The sequence below is a fragment of the Haemaphysalis longicornis genome, unplaced genomic scaffold (assembly GCF_048455015.1).
Source record: "Haemaphysalis longicornis isolate Haplotype H1 unplaced genomic scaffold, Haemaphysalis longicornis Haplotype H1 scaffold_3, whole genome shotgun sequence".
Taxonomy (NCBI): Eukaryota; Metazoa; Arthropoda; class Arachnida; order Ixodida; family Ixodidae; genus Haemaphysalis; species Haemaphysalis longicornis.
Window position 1 is genome coordinate 43450626 of NW_027526335.1, and position 25072 is coordinate 43475697.

Sequence of the window (25072 nt, forward strand, 5' to 3'; positions counted from 1 at the left end):
TTGTATTAAACTTATTTTTTGCGTGTTCGTTTTTTTTTTTTGTCATGTTGGCAATATAACGCGTTTCTGGCCACTGCACCATCAGACATAAAACGAGTTGGGGAGTGTGTCGGTAGGCACAAAAAAAAAACTCTTCTCTCCTTTTGTTTCCTTTTTGCGTTTTCTTAAAGAACGTGGTCTGGTTTAGTACATGAATAATAAGATTACGGGTTGGGAGGTGGGTCATCAGGTCATGGTGACAGAACTGGTTATGTACACTTGGCTTTTTCCTGGTTCTCTTCTTTTGCTTTTCTTTTTTCCGGGAAATTGGGGAGCTGGCTACTTGGCTCCACACGGGGAAATTTAAGTCGGGGCACGCAGGGTGGAGGTAGTTTCATGAAAGTCTCTTTCCAGATTGAGAAGTGCAAGTGCGGGGACGACATATCGATTTGCGGGAGCGACCGTCTGCAGTACCCCAGCAGCAATTGCATGGACCAGGCAAAAGAACAACACCAAGACACCCTCTAGACAACAGCTGGAATTCGTATCAAGACCTTTAGAGGTTTCGGTCCCCTAAGAATTTCACTGGTCAGGAGATGACGAGAGCAGACCTATCACCGTTGGGGGGAGGGGGGGGTTTACCCCAACCAGGAGAGGAAGGCAAGGTTTTTCGTCCCCCCTTCCCCGCCGAGAATAGGCTATCCCTCATTTGATAACAAAAGTGCATTAACGTAAATCTATCTCTTCAAACCCGAACTTGCACAATTCCGATTGGTTGTTTCAATAAATGCCGCAATTTGTATCCCCCCATTTTTTTTTTGGGGGGGGGGGGGGGTCTGGCGACTTCGCGGTGGTAGATTCCTCCCTTTTACCTGGTATATGCCCTTTCACCTGCGCTGGTAGATTCCTGTCGTCGGGATTTTATAACCATAGCCGTGAACGCTAACTTAACGACTTTTTTTAAACCTGGAAGACGCTTCCTGCACTAGAGCTACGGAACCGCTTATCACGAAGGAAAAAAATCGCGGGATACCGCTTTATAAGGATAAACTCGAAGCAGCACCCGCACTTCTATAGTTGACGAGAGAGCGCCCAGGAAAGATGGCAGAGCGGGGCAATGCAAACGTTTACTCTGCACAAAATTAGCAAGAGATAAGGCAGAGAGAGAGAGAGATCTCCCCTTCCGTCTCCTTCTTGCTCTTTCGTTCTGTCGTGCTTTACCTCTGCGCAACACGCAAGTTAGGAAATCTCGTTAGACGGAACCTGAGAGGTACGGAGGAGCCTGTGCGGCTTAGCTTATCAGGAGCTCTGTTTGCTAAGAGAAAGCTGAGCAGTCCTATTTACGGCAGTAAACAGCCTTGGGCGCTGTTACGAGTACGCGGCAGTTCTTTTATGCATTTGGAGTGCGCGGCGTGTTGTAATGCTACGCAAGGGTGAGGGGTCAGGTCTATTGAAACAGTGCCAATGAACTAAGCACCTCCGTATTACGTGATCGGAAGCTCATGTATATCACTTTCCTCCGCCTGAAAGAAAACCCGTTTCTATGTTTGCGCCCACTTCGAGGTCGTATGTTTGCGTAAGATATTTTACAACTCGTTTCAGGCGTACCTTTTTCAATGCGGTGCAAACTTTGTCAACTAACATCGGTTTCAAGGGCCTGACTCTCTGACATCTTATCGGAAGTGCGCGCGGATACTTCCTAACTAACACCTGCGGTTAGAAGCGCTCCACATGCACGCATGCAAAAGAGCTACTCCCGCTACGCGCGCTCGAAATACTCGCACTGCAGCATTTATTTCGGCTATCTGGACGCCAAGATATATGTTCCCATATATGTACACATTTAACTACGCTCTCACGAGTTCGCAGACACGTCCAAAGGCATAAATTCTCTAATTTGGAGGGCGAGATTTACCGAAAAAAAAAATAGCACGCATTAATAAGAACGACGTCAACTCACTATCGGGCGCGTTAACAGTGCTAATAAAAGGACGCAGAACTTTCCCATCTCGGCCGCACAAATACTAAACGTCTAAACTACAATAAGACGACACGTATGTACAATCATGTACCTCGTTACGTAACTTTTCTTCAAGCCAGAAAAACAAGACATGGACATAACCTCTCTATTGCGCCAATATTTTCTAATACAAATTCTCACATGAATAGTTTTTTTTGTGCGTACCAATAGCGAATGGAATTCTCTTCCCCCTTGATGTTTTACAATCAAGAAACTTCTCACAAGAACTTGAAAACTACTTGAGATAGAGAGAGAGAGAGAGAGAGAGAGAGAGAGAGAGAGAGAGAGAGAGAGAGAGAGAGAGAGAGAGAGAGAGAGAGAGAGAGAGAGAGAGAGAGAGAGAGAGAGAGAGAGAGAGAGAGAGAGGGGGGGGAGAGGGGAGAGAGGGAGATATAGATATATATATATATATCTTTATTGAAGTCTGGCGATGTTAGCTGGGCTAAAATGCCTAACTTGCTACGCCAGTTGATGGCGTGATGAAGATGATGGCGATGATGTTCAAGAACTTGATGCGCACAGAAACGGCGATTTATTCACAGCGACTGGTCTAGACCTGTGTGTTGAAGGTACTCTATCAGAGCTTTTGTAGCTCGTAAAGCACGTTTGGGACAAGCCCATGGTCCTAAAGCGTCTTGTAGCTGCATGTCCACGGAAACTTCAGTCCCAAAGCCACTGCGAGGGACAGTCTTTGAGCACTGCATCGCGCACATTCACAGAGCAGGTGCTGCAGGGTTCCTCACACATCAAAGTGTGGGCAGAGTGGCGACGTCACTCGTTTCATCTTACAAGGGAAGTTGCGCGTGTATGCGACATTCCACCGCATGCGATGTACAATTGCTTCTACCCGCTTGGAGAGTCCTGGTGGCCTTTTGAATTTGCAGTTCTGATCGATGGAAGATAGCGGCTGGTAATGACGTGATACGTCATCCCAGGCTGCACGCTGCATGTTCCATACCACGCTGGATGCAAGGACAGATGCATCTTTCCCGGAGAATGGTATATCTATTGCCGATGCACGATGCTTATGCGCAACGGAAACTACTTGCTTCATGAATTAGAATAATGTAAACCAGTGCTTATGACCACTTGTACTTCATAAGAAAATTACCTGCTGTTTTGTTATATTAGAGCTGTGTTGTTGTTGGGGGCAAGGCGTTCTGCCCCATTGACTTAATTTGTGCTGTTCTTATGTCGCGGTTCATGTGCTAAGGCAAGTATTTGAAATTTTTTGTAACATGTTATAGGTAGCATCCTGTTTATGGGTTGTTTGTATTCTTTCTCTGTATTGCCCTCCCTGCATGCGCCAGCATCTTGGCCTGCAGTATGAATAAATGAAATGAAATGAAATGAAATATGAAAATAAATAATATGAACCAGAACACCCAAAATTGAAATATGCTGTTCGTGGTGGTCCAATAATGGTGCGCTATTGGTATATTTGAAAAGCCACATTTGCTAACTTTGTCACTCAAAGCCACTCGTCAGTTTGACTTGCGTGGAACGAAATCACGCTATTTGTGTGTTCCAGTTCATATTTTTATGTTCGCGTTTCGTTTGTTCACGACTGTACGTGTACATCTACCGTCGTGCCTCGATAACCTGAGCACTTTCGTTTCGGACGAAAACTGCTTCCAACCAAGGCAGTTTTTTCACAGCTCATTACGCAGGCGATACAATCGTGACGAGTCTTTCTTTTTTTATACCAGATTCAGTTGTTACGTGAAATAGCGCCTTATCGCTTCCATGTGCTGCCCGTTTTTCTCCCGAATGTCCAGGCAAAACAAATGAACCTCTTACGCATCCCTGAAATCTTCTTTCTGCGATCTCTGTATGCGTTTGCGCGCCAGGAGCTTTTACTTGTTAGCGTCAACCGTAAGCGTGCATGCATCGCGACAACCAAAGGCGCACAAGGAAACGACAGCGGAGAAAATGCAAAGTAAAAGCGCAAGTAGAAGACCTCTTTACTCATACGCAGAGCACTCAAGGCCGGCCCGGTCGAGGCATACATGCCACAAAACGAGACAGCAAGAGTGCTAGAGTAGAAGCAAAAATAAAAAGAAGGGAAAGGAGGCTCATTATTGCTGTCGGGCTTGGGGACAGCCGCGCAACTATGCAGAGGATTTCGCGAAGCCCGTCAGCTGTGCATGCAATTAGAGATATCCGACAAGGGAGGAATCCAGCTAAGGACGTCGCACTCTTGGCTGTTGGTGCGGGAAAGCGGCCAGGCAAGAACAAACGTCGTACCGTCGACTTTTTTCGCACGCCCATGCATATATTTTGTGTAATTTATCTGGCCTTGAGAGCCCAGTGCCATTCCGACTTGCGTAGCTTTAGTGTTGCAGTCACGTGGGCGTACAATAGATAGGTCGTGAGCTTTCGGCTCGACACGCAAGCATGCTGATTTAGAGGCGAAGCCCCTCGGGGGCTTGGGCTGTCGGCGTCTCCTGTCGTCGTCGTCTTTTCACGTAGTCACGGAACTAAAACACCGGGACACTCGTTTTCCAACGCATCGCGCTAGAACGTAAAGCGTGTAGAAAAAGAACACACCGGGACGCTCTTTTCCCAACGCCTCGCGCTAGAACGTTTCATCTCCGAGGAAAAAAACGCGTACTAAAAAAACAAACCGGGACTTTCACTTTCTAACGCTTCGCGCTTCACAGACAGGAGAATTTTACAGCAAAGCTGTATACCTCTACCCCCCCCGGTTTCATCTCCGTGGGCAAAACCCCAAGGTGCCAAGAATGCGCGTGTTCACTGCATGATTCGCCCCTCCCCAGGTTTCACGTTGGTGGAGATGGGCCGTTTTTTTTTTCTTTTATCGAAAGCTGTCAATAGTCCATTATAAGGGGCACTTTTCTCGGCTTCTGCCTGTCGTCTTGCGGGCGTTTCCACACTCCCATCAACGCACGTTCATCGCTGGTATCACGGCGCATGCGTGCGGCTGATGCGGGAGGCATAATAACTAGACCACGAGCCTTTTTTTTCAAGCACGAGAGAGCACTGCACGAACGTTAGAAACAACATTAGGAAGACATTACGTAGAACTGCGGTTAGGCAGACGAGGGGAGGTAAGATACATACATACTATACATTAGACCTATTAAAAATGCGGGCAAATGCACACACAAACATTTCAAAGACAAAAATTGTCAGCAGATTTCATCAAGAAACTCTACTAAATGAGGCGGTTGATCGAAGTAGCTCGGCACGTCTATCCCAGGGTCGACATCACCACGGGCTATGAAGAGACACAAAGCAATACTTCATAGGACAGTCACCACTGGGCCCGTTTGCCCGTACGCATAAGTTCCCGATTAAGTTCCCGCTTACGAATAAGACGCCAATAAGTCGAATCCCGCCACGGCAAATAAGCCGGTTGCCAGAAAACCAGATGGAAACACTACCTTAACCGAGCGTTTGTGTCAGTTTCGGGCAAACGACTTAATACCTAGACAGCGCTAAAGTCGTAGTTGAGAACTTATTCCCACACTTATCGCGTTCGGGCAAACGGGCCCAGGACACGCGAACGGCAGAAATGGTGCTGAAAATATGTGATGTGATGTGCACATCCTGTCTCAGCGTTCTTTGTAAAATTTTGCCGAAAAAAACGGCAATCTTGCAGTCTGCAAGCCAGAGCTGTATTGTTTCTTAGCGTGAACCGCACAAAGGCGGCAGTTTACCGACCGCGCTGCAGCGGGATTACTATCTTGCATCCAAGTTCTAACAAACCGGAAGCGCACCATCTTGTAACCTAAAGCACGTTTTTGCTCTTGACTTCAAGACGATTCATTCCTGTCCTCTTAATACCTGTAAGACAGATGTCAAAGGCAAGCGTTGATATTTTACGGCGGAGTGCTTGCTACACGACGGCTGCCAGAATATTGTTCTGGTGAAGGACACTTGCGTTCACGAGTTTACGAACACTTCTTGGCTTACCAGGACGAAACAATTTCAGCCTACAAAACTACACAGCGAGTACCGATCACTGGCATTTCGCACTCTTTAGCCGTACTGAGACGCAAGTTTTTCAACCATGCAGACCACAAAGAGGCACACCTCTTTTGGTGGGTGCATTATCTTCTGCGAACAAGCTGTTGCAGTCTAGTGCTCGTACAATCTGCCTTTTCTTGTTCCTTGTCTTCTTTTTTTCACTAGTAACCATGTAGAATTTTAATATACATTAGCTAGTCCAGATTTCATGCTTTGATTTGGACGATCATCTAAGAATTTTTTGTTGTCTCTGCGTATCTGCATGGGCGCCCTTCAATATATTTACGAATTTACTTGTTACAGAAGTCGAACGTAAAATGGAACATTTCGCACCTTTAAGTGTGTTTGGTGGTGGCTGAGAGGCTAAGGCCCCCCGTATCTGAGGGCGAGGTCACGAGTTCGCTACCACTCCGGGGTGGCTGCTTTTGTGAAGTCAGTGAAAATAACAAACGCCGGCGTGTAGAGATTTCGACCTGAGTTTAATATCCAGGTGGTCGACTTTAATTCGCAGCCATATAACTTGGCTGCGAAAAAAAAAAAAGCAATTTAAGCTGTCCCTATACTGGTGGTCATCACTACCGGTGTCTTTACAACAAGGTGCTTCATGTAACTTGAATCTTAAAGAAAAGGAAGCATTTATCTTCAAACAAATTGACTGGGGCTTATTCGTTATGCGGAATTTAGTGTAATCAGTATCGGCGAGTGACCCTAGAAACCATTAAGGCTTCGCGAGCAATATACAAGAACTAACGCAAGAGCGTTCGCGTCGACGCGCAGTATAAGTATGTGACCTATACGTGACGCTGAAGCTGCCGTCCATTCGAATTCATCGCTAGTTGCTTTTACAAAGAAGGGAAATATTTTCAATCTGTTTTCTTATTCGCTCTGTTCTCGCCCCGAGCCAATAGGAGAAGGCACGGACGGCTTTGGAGGAAGGTCTACGTAGGCCCAAAGCGTGCTTGCAGTGGCTTTGCAATCGGCTTGGATTAAAACGTTTCAGTGGCTTCGAAAACAAAGTGAAGTGAAAAGGTAAGCGAAACGTGTACGTTCCTATCAGCAGAAAATAAAGCAAAAAAATCCCTAAAATTACATACAATCAAATATCTGAACATGAACTTGGAAATCACAGTGAAGTAAATACGTAATTAGGCGCTCTCACGCGATTGACTCAAAAAAGAGAGAAAAAATAAAATAAAAACAAAACAATGTACGCATGTTGTTTGAAGTTGGTCTTTCTTTAATTCCACAAAAGAAATGTAGGAGCACTCTCTCGCGATTGACTCAAAAAAGCAAAAAAAACCTACACACGATGTTTGAGTTAATGTCTTTCTTTAATGCCCCAAAAGAAACGCAGGAGAAGCCGCGTGAGAATGTTTACCCATCAGTAGACAATGCTAAGAACTTCTGCACCTTTTTCGTCTCCAAACCATCATCGATTTTGCCCCGTCAAGCCAGCCGTTACTAAGAATACAACGAAGTCCGTGGAAAACCCATTTGTAGCCGTTTCGCGGCGCTTTTGCCGAATAAAGCCATGCGTTACTAAGAATAGCCCAAAGCTTGTCGACAACCCATCTGTAACCGTTTCACTGCTGTTCTGCCGAATCAACCCATGCGTTAGTAAGTCTATAAAAATCCCGTGGAAAGCTTATTCGTAACCGTTTCACATCTATTTCACAAAAAGAACAGTCGGCAGAATCGGCATAGAGAACGTCAGCAACTCGGTTAACGCACCTGCGCGCAGGTAGCCTGCCAAAACCAACTGCGCGTCGGTTAGCGTGGGTTGACGCAGGGTGGAGACGCTACTCTTCGCATAAATATCATGTCACAGATGGCCTTTGAACGAGTCGCGCAGGCGCTAGCGGCAGATTCATCTGTACTATACATCAGGCCAGAATTTTTTTAATGACGTCAGTCTTTCTTGGGCGACTTGAACGGGAAAATTTTGGTCTGTCTGTCTGTCTTGAAAGGATAAATTTATTATAAAAAAATCCTGGTATCAATGATACAACCTAACAACCAGAAACAATTACACAAGTGCAGCGCCTGTTGCTCAAAACTAATAGAGTCCAAAGGCTGCCAGTTACAGACACTTACAGAAACACACGAACAGCTTCAAGTTGATTGTAGACAAAATATTAACATACAAACAATTTATAGTTGCTTAAAACCAAAAGATTAACATGCGGGGGAAACAAGAATACAAAAACATTGGCTTCAAGAATGCAGCTATATACAGAACAGGGTTGGTGTTATGTCACAACGGGTACTGTCTGTCTGTCACTCGATTCAGCCAGCCGGCCGAAGTGCAATAGGTGCTGCGCAGTACTCTTATATACTCAGAGCCACGTCTAAGTCCGCTGTCAATGTTCATACTTGTCAACGTTGTTGAACGAGAACAAGACATTACGCAAATATAAGGCAGAAAATCAATACATAAGTTATATTTGCAGTGTTCCTTTATTCAAGATTTATAGATGCTTGCTTTTAGGTTTTTTGCGAAAATTTACCGATGCTAGCTTTTGCGATTAGAAATCAACTGCAGAAAACCGTCGCCTGCTGCTGCCCGCGCTACCTGGCGGCATCTAAAAAACCAAACGGCAACACCAACGAAATGTTTCATTAGATAGGTTCCTCGTTCCGCTTGGAACGCTCGTGGAGTAGGGCAACGTGGTTCTATGAACGTTGTAGTAGGGTGCCCCGATTCACGCACGTCTCCGCCATACGGCAGCGCTGACATCGAGGTACCCGACTTGGAGCAGTGGAACGCGGTAAATTTAAATTGACTTGAGCAAACCTCTAGCGTTGTTATCTTGGGAGGGGCGCCAGTCCCCCATCGTCTTTCGTCGACATTTGCAACGAAAGGAGCGGATACGCGGACATTTTTTTGCGCCTGGTATTCCGAATCCCTCCTCCGCTCTATAGCCTCCAGTAGAGGAGATCCTTGAAAGCTCTTTTCGCATGTAAAAGCATTGCGGGATCCTACGCACAGCCGAGTCGAGGAAACACATATAGAATGGAGGACAGTATACGGCCACAAGCCTCGCTTACGTGCTTCCTGGAAAAAAGTTTGGAGAGGGTTCGAACCCTCAACCCTGTGGCGAACCCTGTGGCTATGTCGCCGTTATATGTAATAAAATATACATACTGCCATTTGTTTCCCTCCGTAGCCATATTGCTCAGATATGTTATTATTATTATTATTATTATTATTATTATTATTATTATTATTATTATTATTATTATTATTATTATTATTATTATTATTATTATTACATATGAAAGACTGCAAATTTTGCCACGGAAGCGGGTTTAAACGAAAATTGGTATGGGTTCGTACACCATCGTTAGCGTCATAAACGTCGTCGTCATCGCCGTCATCCTCCCCTTCATCATCACAATTATAAGCATCAACATCCCTATTATGATCATAATCATCACTATCACCCCACCTAAGTGAATACAACTCGGAATCCGCCTCCCAAAAAACTAGATACTGAGGGGAGCGAGAGAAAGAGAAACACTTTTATTGAGTCCTGTGGTTTAGCGATGCGTGGTGGCCGCCGGTTGAAGTCTGGCGGCGACGGTGGCAGCTCTTGTGACCAGGAGTGTTTGCACGTCCAGGTCCGAGCTGCCCAGCGCACGCTCCCACTGCTCATCACTATTTACATAGCGGAAGTATTGCCCCCGGGCTTTCCCCCACTCTTCAGTTCCTCCTATTAATAGTTTGTAGGAGCGGGAGTGGTTTTTTATTTGGAAGTTTGCCCTGGGGAATAGTGGATGAACGCGTCCGCAGATGCATGGACAGGTTAGTTTTGTGTATGAAGTTCAGGAGTTCTCGGCGAAAGGGTCCATGGACCCAGCATTGTAGGTCAGAAGGGCGACCAGGGTGGAGACCGGTTGCACGAGATTCAATCCCGGGCAGGTCAGATGCCGCACATTCATATTCTCTATGAAGGAGTCGCAGAACGGGCAGGTGGCGCAGAACGGCACTGCGATTTTGCCCGAAACTGATACAAACGCTCGGTTAAGGTAGCGTTTCCGTCGGGTTTTTTGGCAACCGGCTTATTTGCCGAGGCCGACTTCAACTTATTGGCGTCTTATTCGTAAGCGGGAACTTAATCGAGAACTTATGCGTACGGGCAAACGGGCCCAGGAGGCAGTCACGGACGGCGAAAGGGCCACCCCAACGCGTAGTCTCCGCAGTGCAAGCGCCTCTCGGCGAGTTAAGCTACATGAGAGGTTTGAACCCCACGGGAGTATGAGAGCTAGTGTGGTGTATCAAAGATTTTCCTTTCGTCGTTCCAGCTTAGTTTTAAAAACAGTTTTTTTCGTCTCAGAAGCAGCTGCACTGATCTTCAAGAACTTACATGTGCAGGCAGAGTGGCAGAGCAGCCTACAGATATGGTATCCTGGGGCATTCGAGATAAACCAGCAACGGCCCGCATGATATCTCGATCGGTGGCTTATAGGCGATCCTGGTCCCTCACCGTACGATCGTAGAATAAGGCCTGGCGCACTAGTCGGGCTGTAACACAAACTTCACAAGGAGCGGGGAAATTCTGGTGCTCGACCCGCCAGTCTTCATTCGGCTATTCGACGCGTCAGGTGTATCGTCTGTGTAGCTCTCTCCTTTGCATATTTCACCCATGGAGCCGCAGACCACGACGAGGCCCCGTCGAGACCGAGCAACCGATGAATGAACACTTCCTGTAAGGGTTGCTGATGAGTAAACAACCGGGCAGGCTGGTTTCTAAGTCGTCAGCGCCCGTACTTACTAGATACTATCAAATACGCCGTTTTTTATAGTACAAGACCTACCTTGGCGCACCAAGAGTTAGTTGTGTTTAACGCCATTTGTAGAGCGTTTTATTGGATACAGATGTCAGGGTGCATAGACTCGACAGTAACGTCATCGGCGTACATTATGTAATTTTCTTCCGGTATTCCTGCACACTGCCAAGTAACGGGAAACAGAGCGATATTTAATCATTTGCCTAACGTCGTATTGCGTTATGGTTGACCCGCAATAAATTCCACAGCGTGCACGACGGACTGTGATACGCGTGAGTTAGTTGGCACGTCCAAGCGAATGTTTTATCCCGTCATTTAGCTTAGCTTATCGACTTTAATTAGTGTACTGGTGTTTTTGGCCCCTAGCAAGCTACACAAGTTGTGTAAGCGTGTAAATTCCCAAGAAATTAGACACGCGGAGTGCTGGAAAAGACGCGAGAAGCGCCTTGTGAACTGCCAAGCATGCGTCGTCTACAAAATTCCCTTGTCCTGTGGCCGATCGTATATTATGAGCAATATGAAAGGGAACACAGGAACGCGTGGCAAACAGCCTCGAAACAGACTCGGAGTGATACGCGGATGGCGCTGTGCAAAACAAAGGGGGAAAGGAGGGCGCTCTTCCACTAACTGTTGGCACTCCCACCACGCTGGCATTTCTACAAAGCAGCAGTTTACGTCATTTCGCCGATTATATGGTATCGTCCGACAGCCGATAACACGCACGGCGGGATGGGGAACAGTTGTTAGAACAGCGTCCCCCTTTCCACTTTGTTTCCGACGGCGGCCGCTGCGTATCACTGATAGCTGGGTCTGAGAGTGTTTTTTACGGGTTCCTGTGTTCCCTTTCATATTGCTCATTGGCCAAACAGGCCGATGCATTAATAATGGAATGAGGGAACACGCCAACAGCCTCCGCACCCTTACCGGCAGCAACCTGGCCACCCGCTGCAAAGACTGCAAAGGCTGTGCGCCACGTCTCGAAGCATGCGAAGTAATATGGCGTTACAGGGGTGCGAGCACAAGAAAGATTTTTGAAGCGTACGCGACCCTCAAAAATGGCGAAGATTGCGTCAGTTGAACTTCGGTGTCTCTACTAAGCACCGCAATCGAGTATATTGGCAGGACTCTTGGGGGTGATGTTTAGCGGCCTTGTACTACCTCGGCCCTCGCCTTGTTTTGTTGTGCTCATGTACGAGGCGATTGCGCGTGCCTAGTGTCAGACCCCTTGGCCCCGTGTTGCTCGCGGTTTTTGTCCATGATTTTGATTGTTTTTGGTTGTTTTGCTGTTTTTTTTTTGTTGGTTCTCATTCTGTGCCCTAGGTTATCGCACATGCGTAGATCGCATTTTCCGTCATGATGCGTTTTTAACTGAAATAAGAATTCAGTTGCTAGTCTGCGCCTAGTGTGTCTAGTCTTCTCTTGTGTGCTCGTTTTATGCGCAGTTTTCTTTTTTGTAATGTACCAACCAGCCCAAGTTTGTATTCTACTTAAGTGCATTTACTGTCTTCACCGTAAATGAAACGGTTCAGATCACTCCGGCACGCACCAAAATATTTTCTTTCAGACTTGGGGAAGCACGATTACGGGGTGAGGTGAGTGCGATGTTCTAAACAACCACGTATGAAATACTGTCCTCAGCAACGCCTTTCAGGCCCTTTGGTTCGGACGAGTAGCTAGCGCTCCACAACAAGTAAAACGCGAGCATGAAAGCCCGATCTGAGACCCACATATTGAGGGACTGCGTCCACAAACGTCAAAGGGTGGCATGGCTGGCTTCCAGTGTGCGAAATTTCGGTAATCACAATTTTCCGGCTAGCCAGTGAATTTTGGCGCCATTGCTTTGTCCCAGCCAACCGATATCTATAAATGGTACGGGAATTATGTCGTCATTATCATGTTCGCGTTTTATTTATCGCTTAGCGTGGAACCAATTACATTTTAGCATACGTATTTGGGATAAATTCGTAGATGTATAGTAAGTCGCTCAAGGGTGTTCCACCCTACATCCAACGAATAACGATGAGGATGATGCTGACAATGGTGAGATGATGGTACATTCATCAAACTTCTTGAGCGGCAGTGCAGAAGGCAAATGCCCGAGGAACGAAACACACAGGATGGCGCCGTCCTGTCTGCTCCCTTCTTCGTGCACTTGCCTTCTGCGCTGCCCATCAAGATGTACAACCAGTACCAACCCTCCCAAATGTCGATTCTTCTGCATGATGTATCCAGACAACGTACTATTTGTACCGGTAACTTATTACGCAGCGGAATCCCCTTCCGCATGCAGTTAAGGGCGCTCAGGCGCGTAAGAGGTGATCGAGTGAGCTCACTTGAAGAAGTCGAAGAAGGTGAAGCGGTGGCCGTGCTGCTCGGCGACGCCGGCGCACACGACGTTGGCCGAGGCGCCAATGAGCGTGCCGTTGCCGCCGAGGCAGGCGCCCCACGCGAGCGCGTACACGAGCGCGGGCCCGTCGGCGGCCGTGCCGAGGCCCGTGACCACCTTGACCATGGCCGTGGTGAAGGGGATGTTGTCCATGAGGCTCGAGGCCAGCGCCGACACCCAGGTGACGATGAGGATGGCCACGGGCAGCTGCGACTGCGGCCGCAGCGCGCCGATCCAGTCCTGCGTGCGCTGGCCGATGAAGTAGATGAGCTGCAGCTCGCCCAGCGCCTCCATGACCACGAAGAGCGCGGCGAAGAACACCAGCGTGCTCCACTCGACGCGCGCCATCACCGACTCCAGGTCGTCCAGGTCCGCCAGCACCAGCAGCATCAGGGCGCCCAGCACGGCGATCCAGCCTGCGCGAATATAATGAACACGAAACCGGATCAGGTTTAGATTTTAACAGATAAGCTAGAGCTAAGATTGGTTAGCTGTGCTTATAGTGACCTTTCGTTACATCAAAGTCCTAGGGAGCTAAGTTTGCTATAACAGGTGCTTCGTTAAAATCAGGGTGTTCAAAATTAAGATTTGTGGTTTCCTTTATGGTTTTCGTAGACCCCCTGTTTATGCATTCATGGTGGTCAGCGCGAACGGAAACGACACACAGAGAAGAGAATAGACGACACAAGCGCCTGTGTCGTCTATTCTCTTCTCTGTGTGTCGTTTCCGTTCGCGCTGAACACCACGAATGCTATCCGACTCGCCCAGTTTGCACCCCTGTTTATGGTTTTCTTAAACAGGTGGTCTTCGCCGGAGGCACACGAAAAAAAAAGTGCGAGAGAGAACGAGCGACGGAACGAATTAACGCATTCGAACAGCCTTGTTGCTCTGGAAGTATTGACACGTTTGGCCATCTTGCGAATGCATCGATTTCTTTAATATTGAATTTGCATGTTTTTTTTTTCTTGCATATGTGTACTCTGTGATGATACATTGTTTTTGTGAGCCGGAGGTTCATGCTGTAAGAAACGAAACATTCACTGAAATCAAATGACACATTAAAAGCAATTCTACAATTCGTTGATCAACACCAAATATCCCTTGCCGGCAAGGAACTACGTAAAATAGACCACATCCAGAAACTGCCTTGGATGTTGGACATTTGCGAAAAACACAAGAATAATGCAAATGAATGAATGACTGAATTTATTTACTGGAAAGTTCAAAGGAAAGTCCACCGGCAGGCGTAATTTCTTTCTTTCCCTCTCTCTCTCTCTCTCTCTCTCTCTCTCTCTCTCTCTCTCTCTCTCTCTCTCTCTCTCTCTCTCTCTCTTTCTCTGAGAGAGAGAGACACTTTATTTAAATTGTGGTTAGGAGGGGAGGGGCGCGGTGCATCGTGCAGATGACCTGCGTTCATTCGCTAGCCAGGGCTCTTCGATGCATCTTATACCGTTGTCCACTGACTGTTCCGAAATCTGTAACACGTAGCTTCAAAATTCAATTTTGGAATTTCGCTAGCCAAAATGTAGTTCCTATGGAGTTCCTTTTCACGCAATCAGGGTCACGCACTGACGCATTTTCCTTTTCGCCTTAGTCAGGAACATATAGTTGCGACCACCGAGATTTTAACCTATACTGCTCATGAGCTGAACTCCGAAGATGCCAAGAACGCCTTTAATTACCGTAACCCTCTTGCACCTGCCGCCCGGCACAAAATCCGGCACTCGTTTGCCACTCGTGCTGTTACGATACTAGCAATGCTAGGGGAATCGTAGGAATGCGGGCTCGAAGTAGGCGATCGTGCTCACGGCCCGTTCTAAAACGCTCTGCGACATTGATACTCACCCAGGCTCAAATGCAGGTTTGGGAAACTCTGCATGAAGAAGAGCACAATGACGCATCCCAGCACGATGCCTGTCTTCACCAGAAGACTGCGGTTCCGGATCTTGTACTGCAGTAAGACAGAAATATTCAGTGTCAGTACATATTAAAAAAAAAAAAAAAACTGGCCGCGTATCTGCTCCTTTCGTTGCAAATGTCGACGAAAGACGATAGCCAACTGGTTCCCCTGCCAAGTAAATGCCTCCCTTCTCTTTACCGCTCACCTCTCACGCTGTTCCTCTCCCGTCTCATTCCTCCCAAGATAACACGCTATAGGTTTGCTCAAGTCAATTTAAATTTATCAAGTTCTACTGCTCCAAGTCGGCTGCCTCGATGCCAGCACTGCCGTACGGCGGAGGCGCGCGTGAATAGAGGCACCCAACTACAACGTTCATAGAACCACGTTGCCCTACTCCACGAGCGTTCCAAGAGGAACGTGGAACCTATCTAGTGGAGCCTTTCGTTGCTGTTGCCGTTTGATTTTAAATGCCACCAGGTAGCGCGGGCAACAGCAGGAGACTGTTTTCTGCTCTTACGTAGGATTTTATTTGCTGTCGCAAAACGCAAGCATCCGTAAATTTTTAATAAAGGAACAATGCAAATATCACTCTTGTATTGATTTTGTGCCTTATATTTGCGTAATGTCTCGTTCTTGTTCAACAATGGTGATAAGTATGAACATTAAAACCGGGATTAGACGTTTAGATTTGGCTGTGGGTATATAAGACTATTGCGCAGTCACTGTTTCACTTTGGCCGGGTGGCAGAATCAAGTCACAGACAGACAGAAAGACAGGCATACATCCAGACAGACCAAAATTTTTGCGTTTAAGTAGGCCAAGAAAGGCTATCGTCTTTAAAACACGCGATGGGCTCACACACGCACGCAAGCACACGGGCGCTTGGTGGTGTGAACTAAAGATTAAAAGAGCACGTTCTGCGTCAACAAAAGTCCGAATACGCGCCTTTGGGAAACACTGTTGCAAGTGTGGTTGCCCTGTGTTTTGCGACAGTGCGATGTTGCTCAAGCGCAGTTATCAAACCCCCAGAGAAATGATTGAACCGTATACATAATCAAGAACGGGAGTAACTGCGCACTTCCGACATCAATCGCGCCCCACGAAAGATAGTGCGAAGCATTCTTCGTGACTTCCCGCGATTTCACAGAGTTTTAATAGTTTTCGCGATGCAGTCGAAAAGCTGGAGCTCGCAATTGGACCTTCAAACAACCGAAGGCAGAGGTAGACAGGTGGTATAAGGGAGGGTGACCAATTTGATCTTCAAATTTAGGAGGGTACTGGCCGTAATGGAGGGGTGGTGGAGGGGATTTGAAGTAGTAGGGGTAATAGAATCCATTATTGGGAAAGCACAGGCCGGAAGCGAATTCACTTCGTTAATACAGATCTGTCCCACTAATTCCCGCCCAAAACGGCCCGGTCAAAGAAGCTGCTCATCCAAGGCAAGTTCCGGAAGCGCAATACCAGACTCTGGCTATACTAAGCGCTCCGAGGCTGCCCAACGGTGTCACGCGCGCGATAATCGTGTTACCGTACAAGAACGAACGCGGAACAGCATATGCGAACGAAGAGCAGCCCAAACACTGCAAGGACAAGACGCCATTCTGAAGCAGCGTCTAGGGATCGGCGCGCAGTAGCGAGTGGCTCGAGGGCCACTTCCCGAGCGGTCGCGTACCCTTACACGGCGGCAGACCATCACTTCGAGGGGAACTTCCCTAACACGACCCGCTCGACACATCGTGCAGAGTCTGCGACAGGCTCTGGCTCGCCTAGAACATCTACCGGATGGTCCAGATCAATCATATTCATAATGCAACGTAACGTCCCGAGAAACATTCTTGCCTTAGTGCTAAAATAACACGACAAAGCATGGATCGGGAAGATGTTCCAGAACAGCCATAGCGTGTCACGTACTGCCCAATGATTATCACTTCCGAAAAAATGAAGGGAGCTCACACCTATAGCAACGATGATGGTTGCGGCAGCGAAGAAGAAGCAAATCGGCTGCAATCGTGGACTTAAACTGTCTTGATGGTCGTGAACGTCGCGTATACAGCTTCGCTACCTTCAAGTCTTATGCTTTAGTGTGAGCTTTTTTCGTTTTTTCTTTCTTGAGTCCCGTCCGTCCCGCTGTTTTCATCACTTCGATCATGTACGAATCGATCCAGGTTTAAACACTTTCTAGATTTGTGCTGGCGAACAAAATTATTGTACTCAGTGAAAGGGCGCACTTGCATGCAATGCAGTGCCGGGGTAGGGAAGTCTAAGAAGAAAAAGTATATGTATGAGAAGTGAATAGTTTCTCGGGCCGCAGTAGCAGCAGCCAAGAACGCTTAGCGCTCTATGGAGTTGGAGTTCTGATGTGCGGACGTCAAAAAATGTATTGAAATTAACCTAATACAGCTACGCTCTAAAACGTTTTACAGCAAAGCCACCTTTAAAGTGAAAGCTTGCATCAAACGAGAGTTATCGATGTCTGGTGTGCAAACGATTATGTACTCGACATATCGGTGTCCTGGCTCGTGTAGCTGTCATGCGCTATTCATCCCATGAAATTACGGAGTTGTGTAGTGGGGGCGCTGAAAGGTTACTGGCTCAGAACAGTGTCCGTTAGGGACTCAAACACGCACTCTTTATCGCCCTTCAAAAACTAGCCCAGTATGATGTTTTGACCAGGTGATTCATGGTCACAACTAGGCGGTGCAGTGTTCTTTTCACCCGAAGTGCGCGAACTTGGTGTTGCTTGCGCTGTTGCTTGTTCGAAGACCTTAAACGAGAAGTCTGGGATGTTATTTTTATTCGTTACTCAGTTTGTCGTTTCCTTATTACTGCTTCAAACTGTCGCCATCTCGCGACAGCCAGCACTGTTCGGGCACTGTACGTGTTTTGCCGCCAGGTCACGGACGGAATAAGTTTTGTCCATTTAACGTCCGTTCCGAAGTGCCCATTCCGAGCGAGCCCTGACTGTTTCAAAGCAGACGGCCCGAATGTGACGCAGCCCAAGCAAGGCAGGGCGTCGGTTCCTGTGCGTATCATTGGTCTGAGGTCTGAGGCGTCGCTAAAGCTACTGTCACGATTGAAACGGACGCTAAAAGGACCTTTCCGAAACAAACACAACTCAGAATTACACTCCAGAACAGCCGTTCCCAGCGTGAGCTTTAGAGCCAGCAGCAAAGCGCAGAGGGGGACGTTTCGCCGACCCGCAAGGTGCGCGCCACAGCATTCGTCGACCCCTCGCTGCGGAATGTGTCCCCGCACAGGCCGGTAACGACAACAGCGGCGGAAAAAGACGACAGTCAACAAACAGCAAACAACAACAACAAACAACGGCAGGAAACAACAACTGCTGCGAGGTCTGCGAGCCAACGGCCCCAGGAACACAGACCTGCGCGCCGCCGCGGCGGCGGCACGCAGCAGCGAGGGTCTCGGGGGGTAAGAGTGGCGTGATCTTGCTTATGTTTACAGAGCGTTGAACCCCATCTCCGGAACGGCGCATTGCACACTGCGCGCTTCTACGCGGCTCGAGCTCGAAGCAGCGGCGGCAGCACCCTTTGTTTGCGCGCGTTGCGTCGTACGCTCGCGGCGACGCACTTGTCCCGCATGCGACGCGCAGCAGGGAAGGGGCGCACGCCGTGGCGTGCCTGGAGCTGCTTGCTGTCCGTCTCTCAGGCAGATTAGGAAAACACACGGGCGGCGTACACAGCACGGGTCGTTCGGTCGCCGCTGACACGCCTCCTCGTTGCATCGCGCTGTGACCACGGTCGAAGCGCACCACATATACATCACAATCGAGCCGGTTTTCATTGGGTTCGGGAGGAAACCACGTACGTGAGAAGTTCAAGAGAAAGAAGGATGATGTCTGCCTGCCCCCTCGTGTCTCCTAACCCTTGTTTCTATTTTTGTTTACCTGATTATCTGGATATGTACCGTGCGTGCCTGTAGGGCGTTACGGAGCGGTCCGAGCAGAAAATGTTGTTTGTCATGTCCCCCTGGATCGTAACAAATTGAGGGGGAAAAATTCAAGGACTGTATCGATGCTTCCTAGGTTCTATATATAGCTCGCAGACGCTTCGGTAGCGTTGGCGCGTTCCAGGCGAGTTGCTTTCCCGGAGCTAAACGGGCCAAAGTATTCGACGTACGTTCCGCCAGCGATCAAGATGCGCCGAAAGAAACTACACACACATCCCCACGTGACGTAGACCTCACCGCAGCGACTGTGAAGCTCTGCAAAATGCAAATGGGAGGCTGTATATAACGGTGTTGACTGAGCTTATCAACCGGATTTATTGCTGCCCTAAGAGTACAGGCACCACGGAGAGGCCGCATAAGATTATTTATCCCTAGAAAAATAAGTGGTCTTAGTCGGCAGGCGTCGGGAACGCTTTCATCAAGAGGCAAAAAATAAAACGGCGGGTATTTATTTATTTATTTATTTATTTATTTATTTATTTATTTACTTATTTATTTACAACACTTTCAGGGTTAAGGGGCACTGCAGAAAGGAGTGGGGGGAGGTAACTGAAAGGTAATAAAACACCTCTAAACGTTGATCCCTTTGAGGGCCTTTATCCTGCATTTGACATAACTTTGGCTGCTGTTGCTCCTGACGAGGATGACGACGACGATGACGACACACCATAGCTTAGCCTTTGCATTGTGGCCCCGTTGCTTCCGTACGCCTTATTCTTGGGCTGACGATTCGACAACCATGCACCGCGAAACGTCCACGCACGCAACAGATTCACTGCATGCCTCTCAATTGGAAAAAAAACCCCCAAAATCATCAGACTGTTCGAAGTTAGGACGGAATGGAGGGAATAGACGCGGAAACGATCCAGGGAAAGCATTGCACAGCGGGAACCTAGTTTTGCTCGCCAGGGCTGACAGCATTGATACAACCCAGGATCTCACCGCGGCCCACCGCATTAAACAAACGCGCGCATTCATCTACCAGACCCATCCCATCCTGAATAATAACTCTAATTTTGCGTGCAATGTCTTTTCGCCGCTCGTGCCGACTATTTGCTTCAGCGCCAATCATCGTCGTTTGGAGATCCCTTCCCAGTCATTTATGACAGGTTTACAAGGGGCTGTAACTACTGAGTAGTAATCTTTCCTCTCCAGAAGATGATCTGGCCACGCAGGTGTAGTTATTGGCCGAATGACACGGCAGAGGCCTTCGTTTTGCAGTGGACACGTACATGCGGTTAATAACGATAACAATATCGTTTCGGCAACGGTACTTCTCTCATCAGCGAAAAGCGAGGCGGGTCTCCGCTGACACGGTGCCCGCCGGCTGCGCTACCAGGCAAGGCATTGGAAGAAAGGCAGTGACCGGAACAAAAGCTCTTTCTGTCGAGGCGTCGCCGGGCCGGGGCCGTCCTGGGAAATGAGCTCTGCCTGCCGCTCTGACCGCGCTGCGGCCTGCCCTGGACGACGATGGCACGCTACTGATTGTGGAAGCTGATGTGCTGTCCATGCAAATGACGGGGCCCTTGGCACCGGAAACGAGGGAACTATGCGTAAAGGGACGGTGAATTATTAATGGGTATATGACGCACTCCATTCTGAATAGTTCCGAACGATCTTGCCAGGGTTTGCAGCAGAAGGCGCACGGAGAGACCGTTAACTCAAACTGACCACGCTTCCGTCTAAGGCGGAAAAAGAAACCTGTTGGTTCCCTATTTTGAGAGACCATCAAATCCTGCCGCCGTCCATGTCAAGAGGAAGGTGCAACACAACGTTATCATCCTTGTCCATGTGCATCATTCACCGTGCCTGGGCAGCCAAGAGATGGGTGTAGGGGGCGTTGGCCGTGAGAGAAATCAGAAACTGTAATTCTTTGTAATGCGCCTGATTCTTTTTCATTCGCTGACATCCTATTTGTTCACAGCGCCTGTTAACGCAGCGGTGTATACGGTATACCGCATACAGTCGGTGCGCTGCATGTACGGCTAGCGCATATTTTACGTTTCATATGCCGGAGCTTAAAATTGGCGTTGTTTTCTCTTCCTAAAAGAAAACCCGATCTTTCTCTCGTCTTGCCTAGATGAGTTTGCGTAGTAACTTCGTCAACAAGAGCAACATAGACCGGGGAAAAAGGGAAACGAAGCAAGATTGACGCAGCCATTTTTCGAATAAAGGGAAAGTATGCTGACTAGTGTGCGATTATCTACAGCCCGCCATTCTCCGAAAAGCAAGTTAAGGCAGCTCTTCTTGGTATGACCAAATCACGCGCTTTCTGAGAACCGAATTTCGAGCATTTCCGGCCGGCGGCAGTATCATGAAAATGACGAGAGATTAATTAAAGGCAAGAACGGTGAAAGAGTAAAACCAAGATGTAAATACGGATGTCCTCAACGCAGGTGAGTCGTTGATTAATTGCTTGCTTGCTTGCTTGCTTGCTTGCTTGCTTGCTTGCTTGCTTGCTTGATTGATTGATTGATTGATTGATTGATTGATTGATTGATTGATTGATTGATTGTAAAGTTTAACACGTCGACACAGCGCAGGCGATGAGGCGCGCCGTAGTAAAGGGCTCCAGATTAATTTTGACCACCTGGGAACCTTTAACGTGCGCCGAAATCTCGTACACACCGGCGTTTTTGCTTGTCGCCTCCATCAGAAAAGCAGGCCGCCGCGGCTGGGAATCGAGCCCGCGTCCTCGTGGCAAGTGAGTCGTATACAGACGAGCTGAAAAGCTGGGAGCAATTATATCGGTAAAATAAAGCAGTAATTTTAAGAACGCTTGAATTTGACCAAATTAATGACCCTTCCCGTGTTGACGAGAAGTCCGGATGCCACTAATAAACGCCGTCATAGTCGGCTTCGTGAGAATGGCAAGCTCGTTGCCCTTCCAGTTGCCTTTGCCGCGGGGCCGTTTCATGTAGCTGTAATAAGGGTTTCACTATACACCGTCTTACGTGTGTGTTTCCCTTCCTAGTTGAGTCACACACTGACAAAGAGACCCCGCTTGTGAGCTGGAACATTAAGAGAGAAAAAGAAAACAGGGAAACGTGTTAACGCCGGTAACAATTACCGCTGCGTAGTTACTGCATTGTCTTTCATCCTGCTGTATACACTGTTTCGTTCTGCGGAGTCGTATGTTCACGCTTGGACTACAGTGTTGATGGCCCCTCTACCGAACATTGAACGCTCGTGAGCGTCATTTACTTCACGTTATTTTTTTTTTCGCTTCAAAACCACGAGCTGCACATACGACAACACAAGCATGAATCATACTTGAAGGTGCACGAGAGATAAGTAATTATAAGTGTCAACAAGTGTAAACTGCACAAACTACAGACAGACGACCAAAGAGAGAGAGAGGGAGAGAGAGAGAGATAATAACATAAGAGACAGTGCAGCGCAGTCCTGCGAAAAGAAAAAGAAAAGGTTTTCTTTTGTTTCATTCCGTACACCCGGTTCCGAAGTACAACTCAATCACAACTTGGTCCAACTTAGATATATTTTGTCCAATTTGGCTATATTGGCGTCCAATGTGGTTATATATTTCGATGTTTATGTAAAAAATAAAAGTCTGGAGTTGCCTGTGGATTTTGTGGTCTTCTTTTTTAATTGTGGTGTCCGCATATGTTACGACGTCACGGTAGCCAAAACATTTTAACACCCTGTAGCCCTTCAATAGAAGTACACATAACGACGTAACCGGCTTTACTTTATTTCGGTAAGCTCTACGAACACTTGCTGAGCGTGCGACAATTAACGAACTATTTGCGTGCTTTAAACTAGGCCATCCAAGGCAGGTCCACTGCAGCCGATATATTAGTAGTATGACAGCGTCTACACACGTCGCAGCCTTTTGCATGCTGACATCAGTTGTCACCGCTGGAAGAAAAAAGTAGTGTAGAACAAATCCTAAACGTTCTGGGAAAGGTCGTCTCTGATTACGCAAAGAGGCGCTGTTCGTGACTTTCTTCGTCGTATCGCAATGCGCGCATACAGCGGTAGTGCAATTAGCTTTCGAAGAAGGCGACCGAGAGGTTGGCAAATTTCGCTTCCACGAGAAGTTGCGAGAACAACACCCGACGGCGGTCATCGCCTGGAGAGCACAAGGCCGTTTTCCCCCTAGTTCACCGCGGCGTCCCCCTCTGTGCATTTTTCTTCCTATTTTCGTTTTGTTATATGCACTGTAGTACCTTGCGCTATCGTCGCATCCGTCGTGCATAGCAGCGCTGGCGACTGCGTACCTCTCCGTTCGAGCTTCCGTCACGCGACCCCTCCCCGCAACGCGCCGGATTTCCAAGCGTTTGCGTCCGCGTGGACTCCGACGAATCGTCGCACTCGGCGGCCGCGGCGTCTTCCAAGTCCCAAGCGCTGCTCCCTGGGTGAAATCTGCGGCCGTTCTATTCTTTCTTACGCAGCGCCGCGATTTCCTCGTCGGCCGCAGTAGCAGGGCAGCGTGCCCAGAATAACCCTCCTGGTTTCCTCCCCCCCTCCCCCACTCCGTTCACCTCCTCCTCATCCTCCTCCCCGGCGAGAGACACGCTCATTCCGCCTACCCACGAAACATCCATCTCGCCGCGACCACGGTTACGACTGCTCCACGTCTCACCGAGAAGAAGCAAGAACATAAACGGGGCCTGGGTATTGTAGTCGCACCGTGGCCACCCTAGCAACAACATTCGCGGCGTCCCTATAAATGGATCACCTGTGCGCGCCGTGGGAAGGAGCGTCTCGGATCAAGCATTGCTCCCTCCTCTCCTCCTTGTCCCGTCCGTCGGCGACATGCTTAGCCCCCGGGGCATGCTTGGAAATACCATTTCCACAGGGACTCGCGGGAACGGTAGCCCGGCTTTCGCCAAAAAGCTGCACCGGCGGCTGAGCGCTGGTCGCGCGCTCGCGTGCAAGCAAAACGAGAGAAAAAAAAAAAAGTATACAAGAAAAGACGCGCACACGGACGAGCAACCGTCGGTTGCTTTAATTTGTGCGCTTCTTTTTGTGTGCGAGTTGAACAAACCTGCATTCCCAATCTAGCCCGGACTGCCACTCTCTCTTAATAGAAGCACGCAATCCCCGAGCTTGAGATTAAATGCGTGGGTATGGCGTGCAACTTGTCCGTCCGTACACCTGAAGGACCTCGATAGACGCGTCTGCGACCGACGCAATCGTGCATACGCGGGTCCTACCCCCCCCCCCCCCCCACTACCCCTAGAAAAAAAAAAACAGGCTTATTACAAAGGAACGCTATCAAGCGTGCTTTGGGGGAAAACGCAGACTATCATCATCACAATCACCACCACCGCCACCACCAACAGCAGCCTATTCAGGTCCACTGCAGGACTACGGCCTCTCCCATCGACCTCCTGTCCTGCGCTGCCCGAGTCCATTTTTTGCCCCCGAATTTCGTTATTTCGTACCTCCATAGGGTTATTGGCCTTCCCCTTCTTCCACACCCGTCTCTAGACTTTGTGCATCGGAAAAACTAGCACAGCAAAAATTATTCGACCTGCGTAATTCTGCTTTTAAGATCGTGCAGCAACTCGCCCAACCTGCTTAAAACTACGTAGCACGTTGCTTCACACCGCATCCGTTTCGTTTACCCGCCGTGGTGGCTCAGTGGCTAAGGCGTTTTGCTGCTGAGCCCAAGTAAGCCGGTTCGATTCCCGGCCGCGGGGGCCGCTTCTCTGATGGAGGCGAAAAGCGAAAACGCCCGCGTGCCGAGATTTTGGCGCATGTTAAAGATCCCCAGGTGGTCGAAATTAATCTGGAGCGCTCCACTACGGCGCCCCTCGTCGCCCAGGCGTAGCCTAGGCACGTTCAACCCCACAATCAATAATCACGCTTTTTGTTTACGAGGGTATCCGAACCTAGCTTTTCCGACCAATGGTGCCCTATAGGTAGGTTTCTGCGCTTTCGGAGTTTATTTTTGAGCAAATTCGGAGGGCTTTTTTCGGAGTTTATTTATTTTTGCCAATTCGGAGTTTTTCGGAGCATCCTTTCAGAGTACCCAGAATTCGGAGTTTTTCTCATTATTAGGGTCGTA

At 48.4% G+C, this 25072-nt stretch overlaps 1 protein-coding gene across 1 annotated transcript in view; it reads right to left on the reverse strand.

Annotated features, from left to right (window-relative positions):
• LOC144174348 (P protein-like) overlaps positions 1-25072 on the reverse strand; it is a 358011-nt gene that overhangs the window by 69744 nt on the left and 263195 nt on the right. The window contains exons 8-9 of the mRNA XM_077702998.1: positions 15015-15120; positions 13117-13585 (exon numbers count right to left, since the gene is read on the reverse strand). Coding sequence (XP_077559124.1) covers positions 13117-13585; positions 15015-15120 — 575 coding nt within the window. The remainder of the gene's footprint in view (positions 1-13116; positions 13586-15014; positions 15121-25072) is intronic.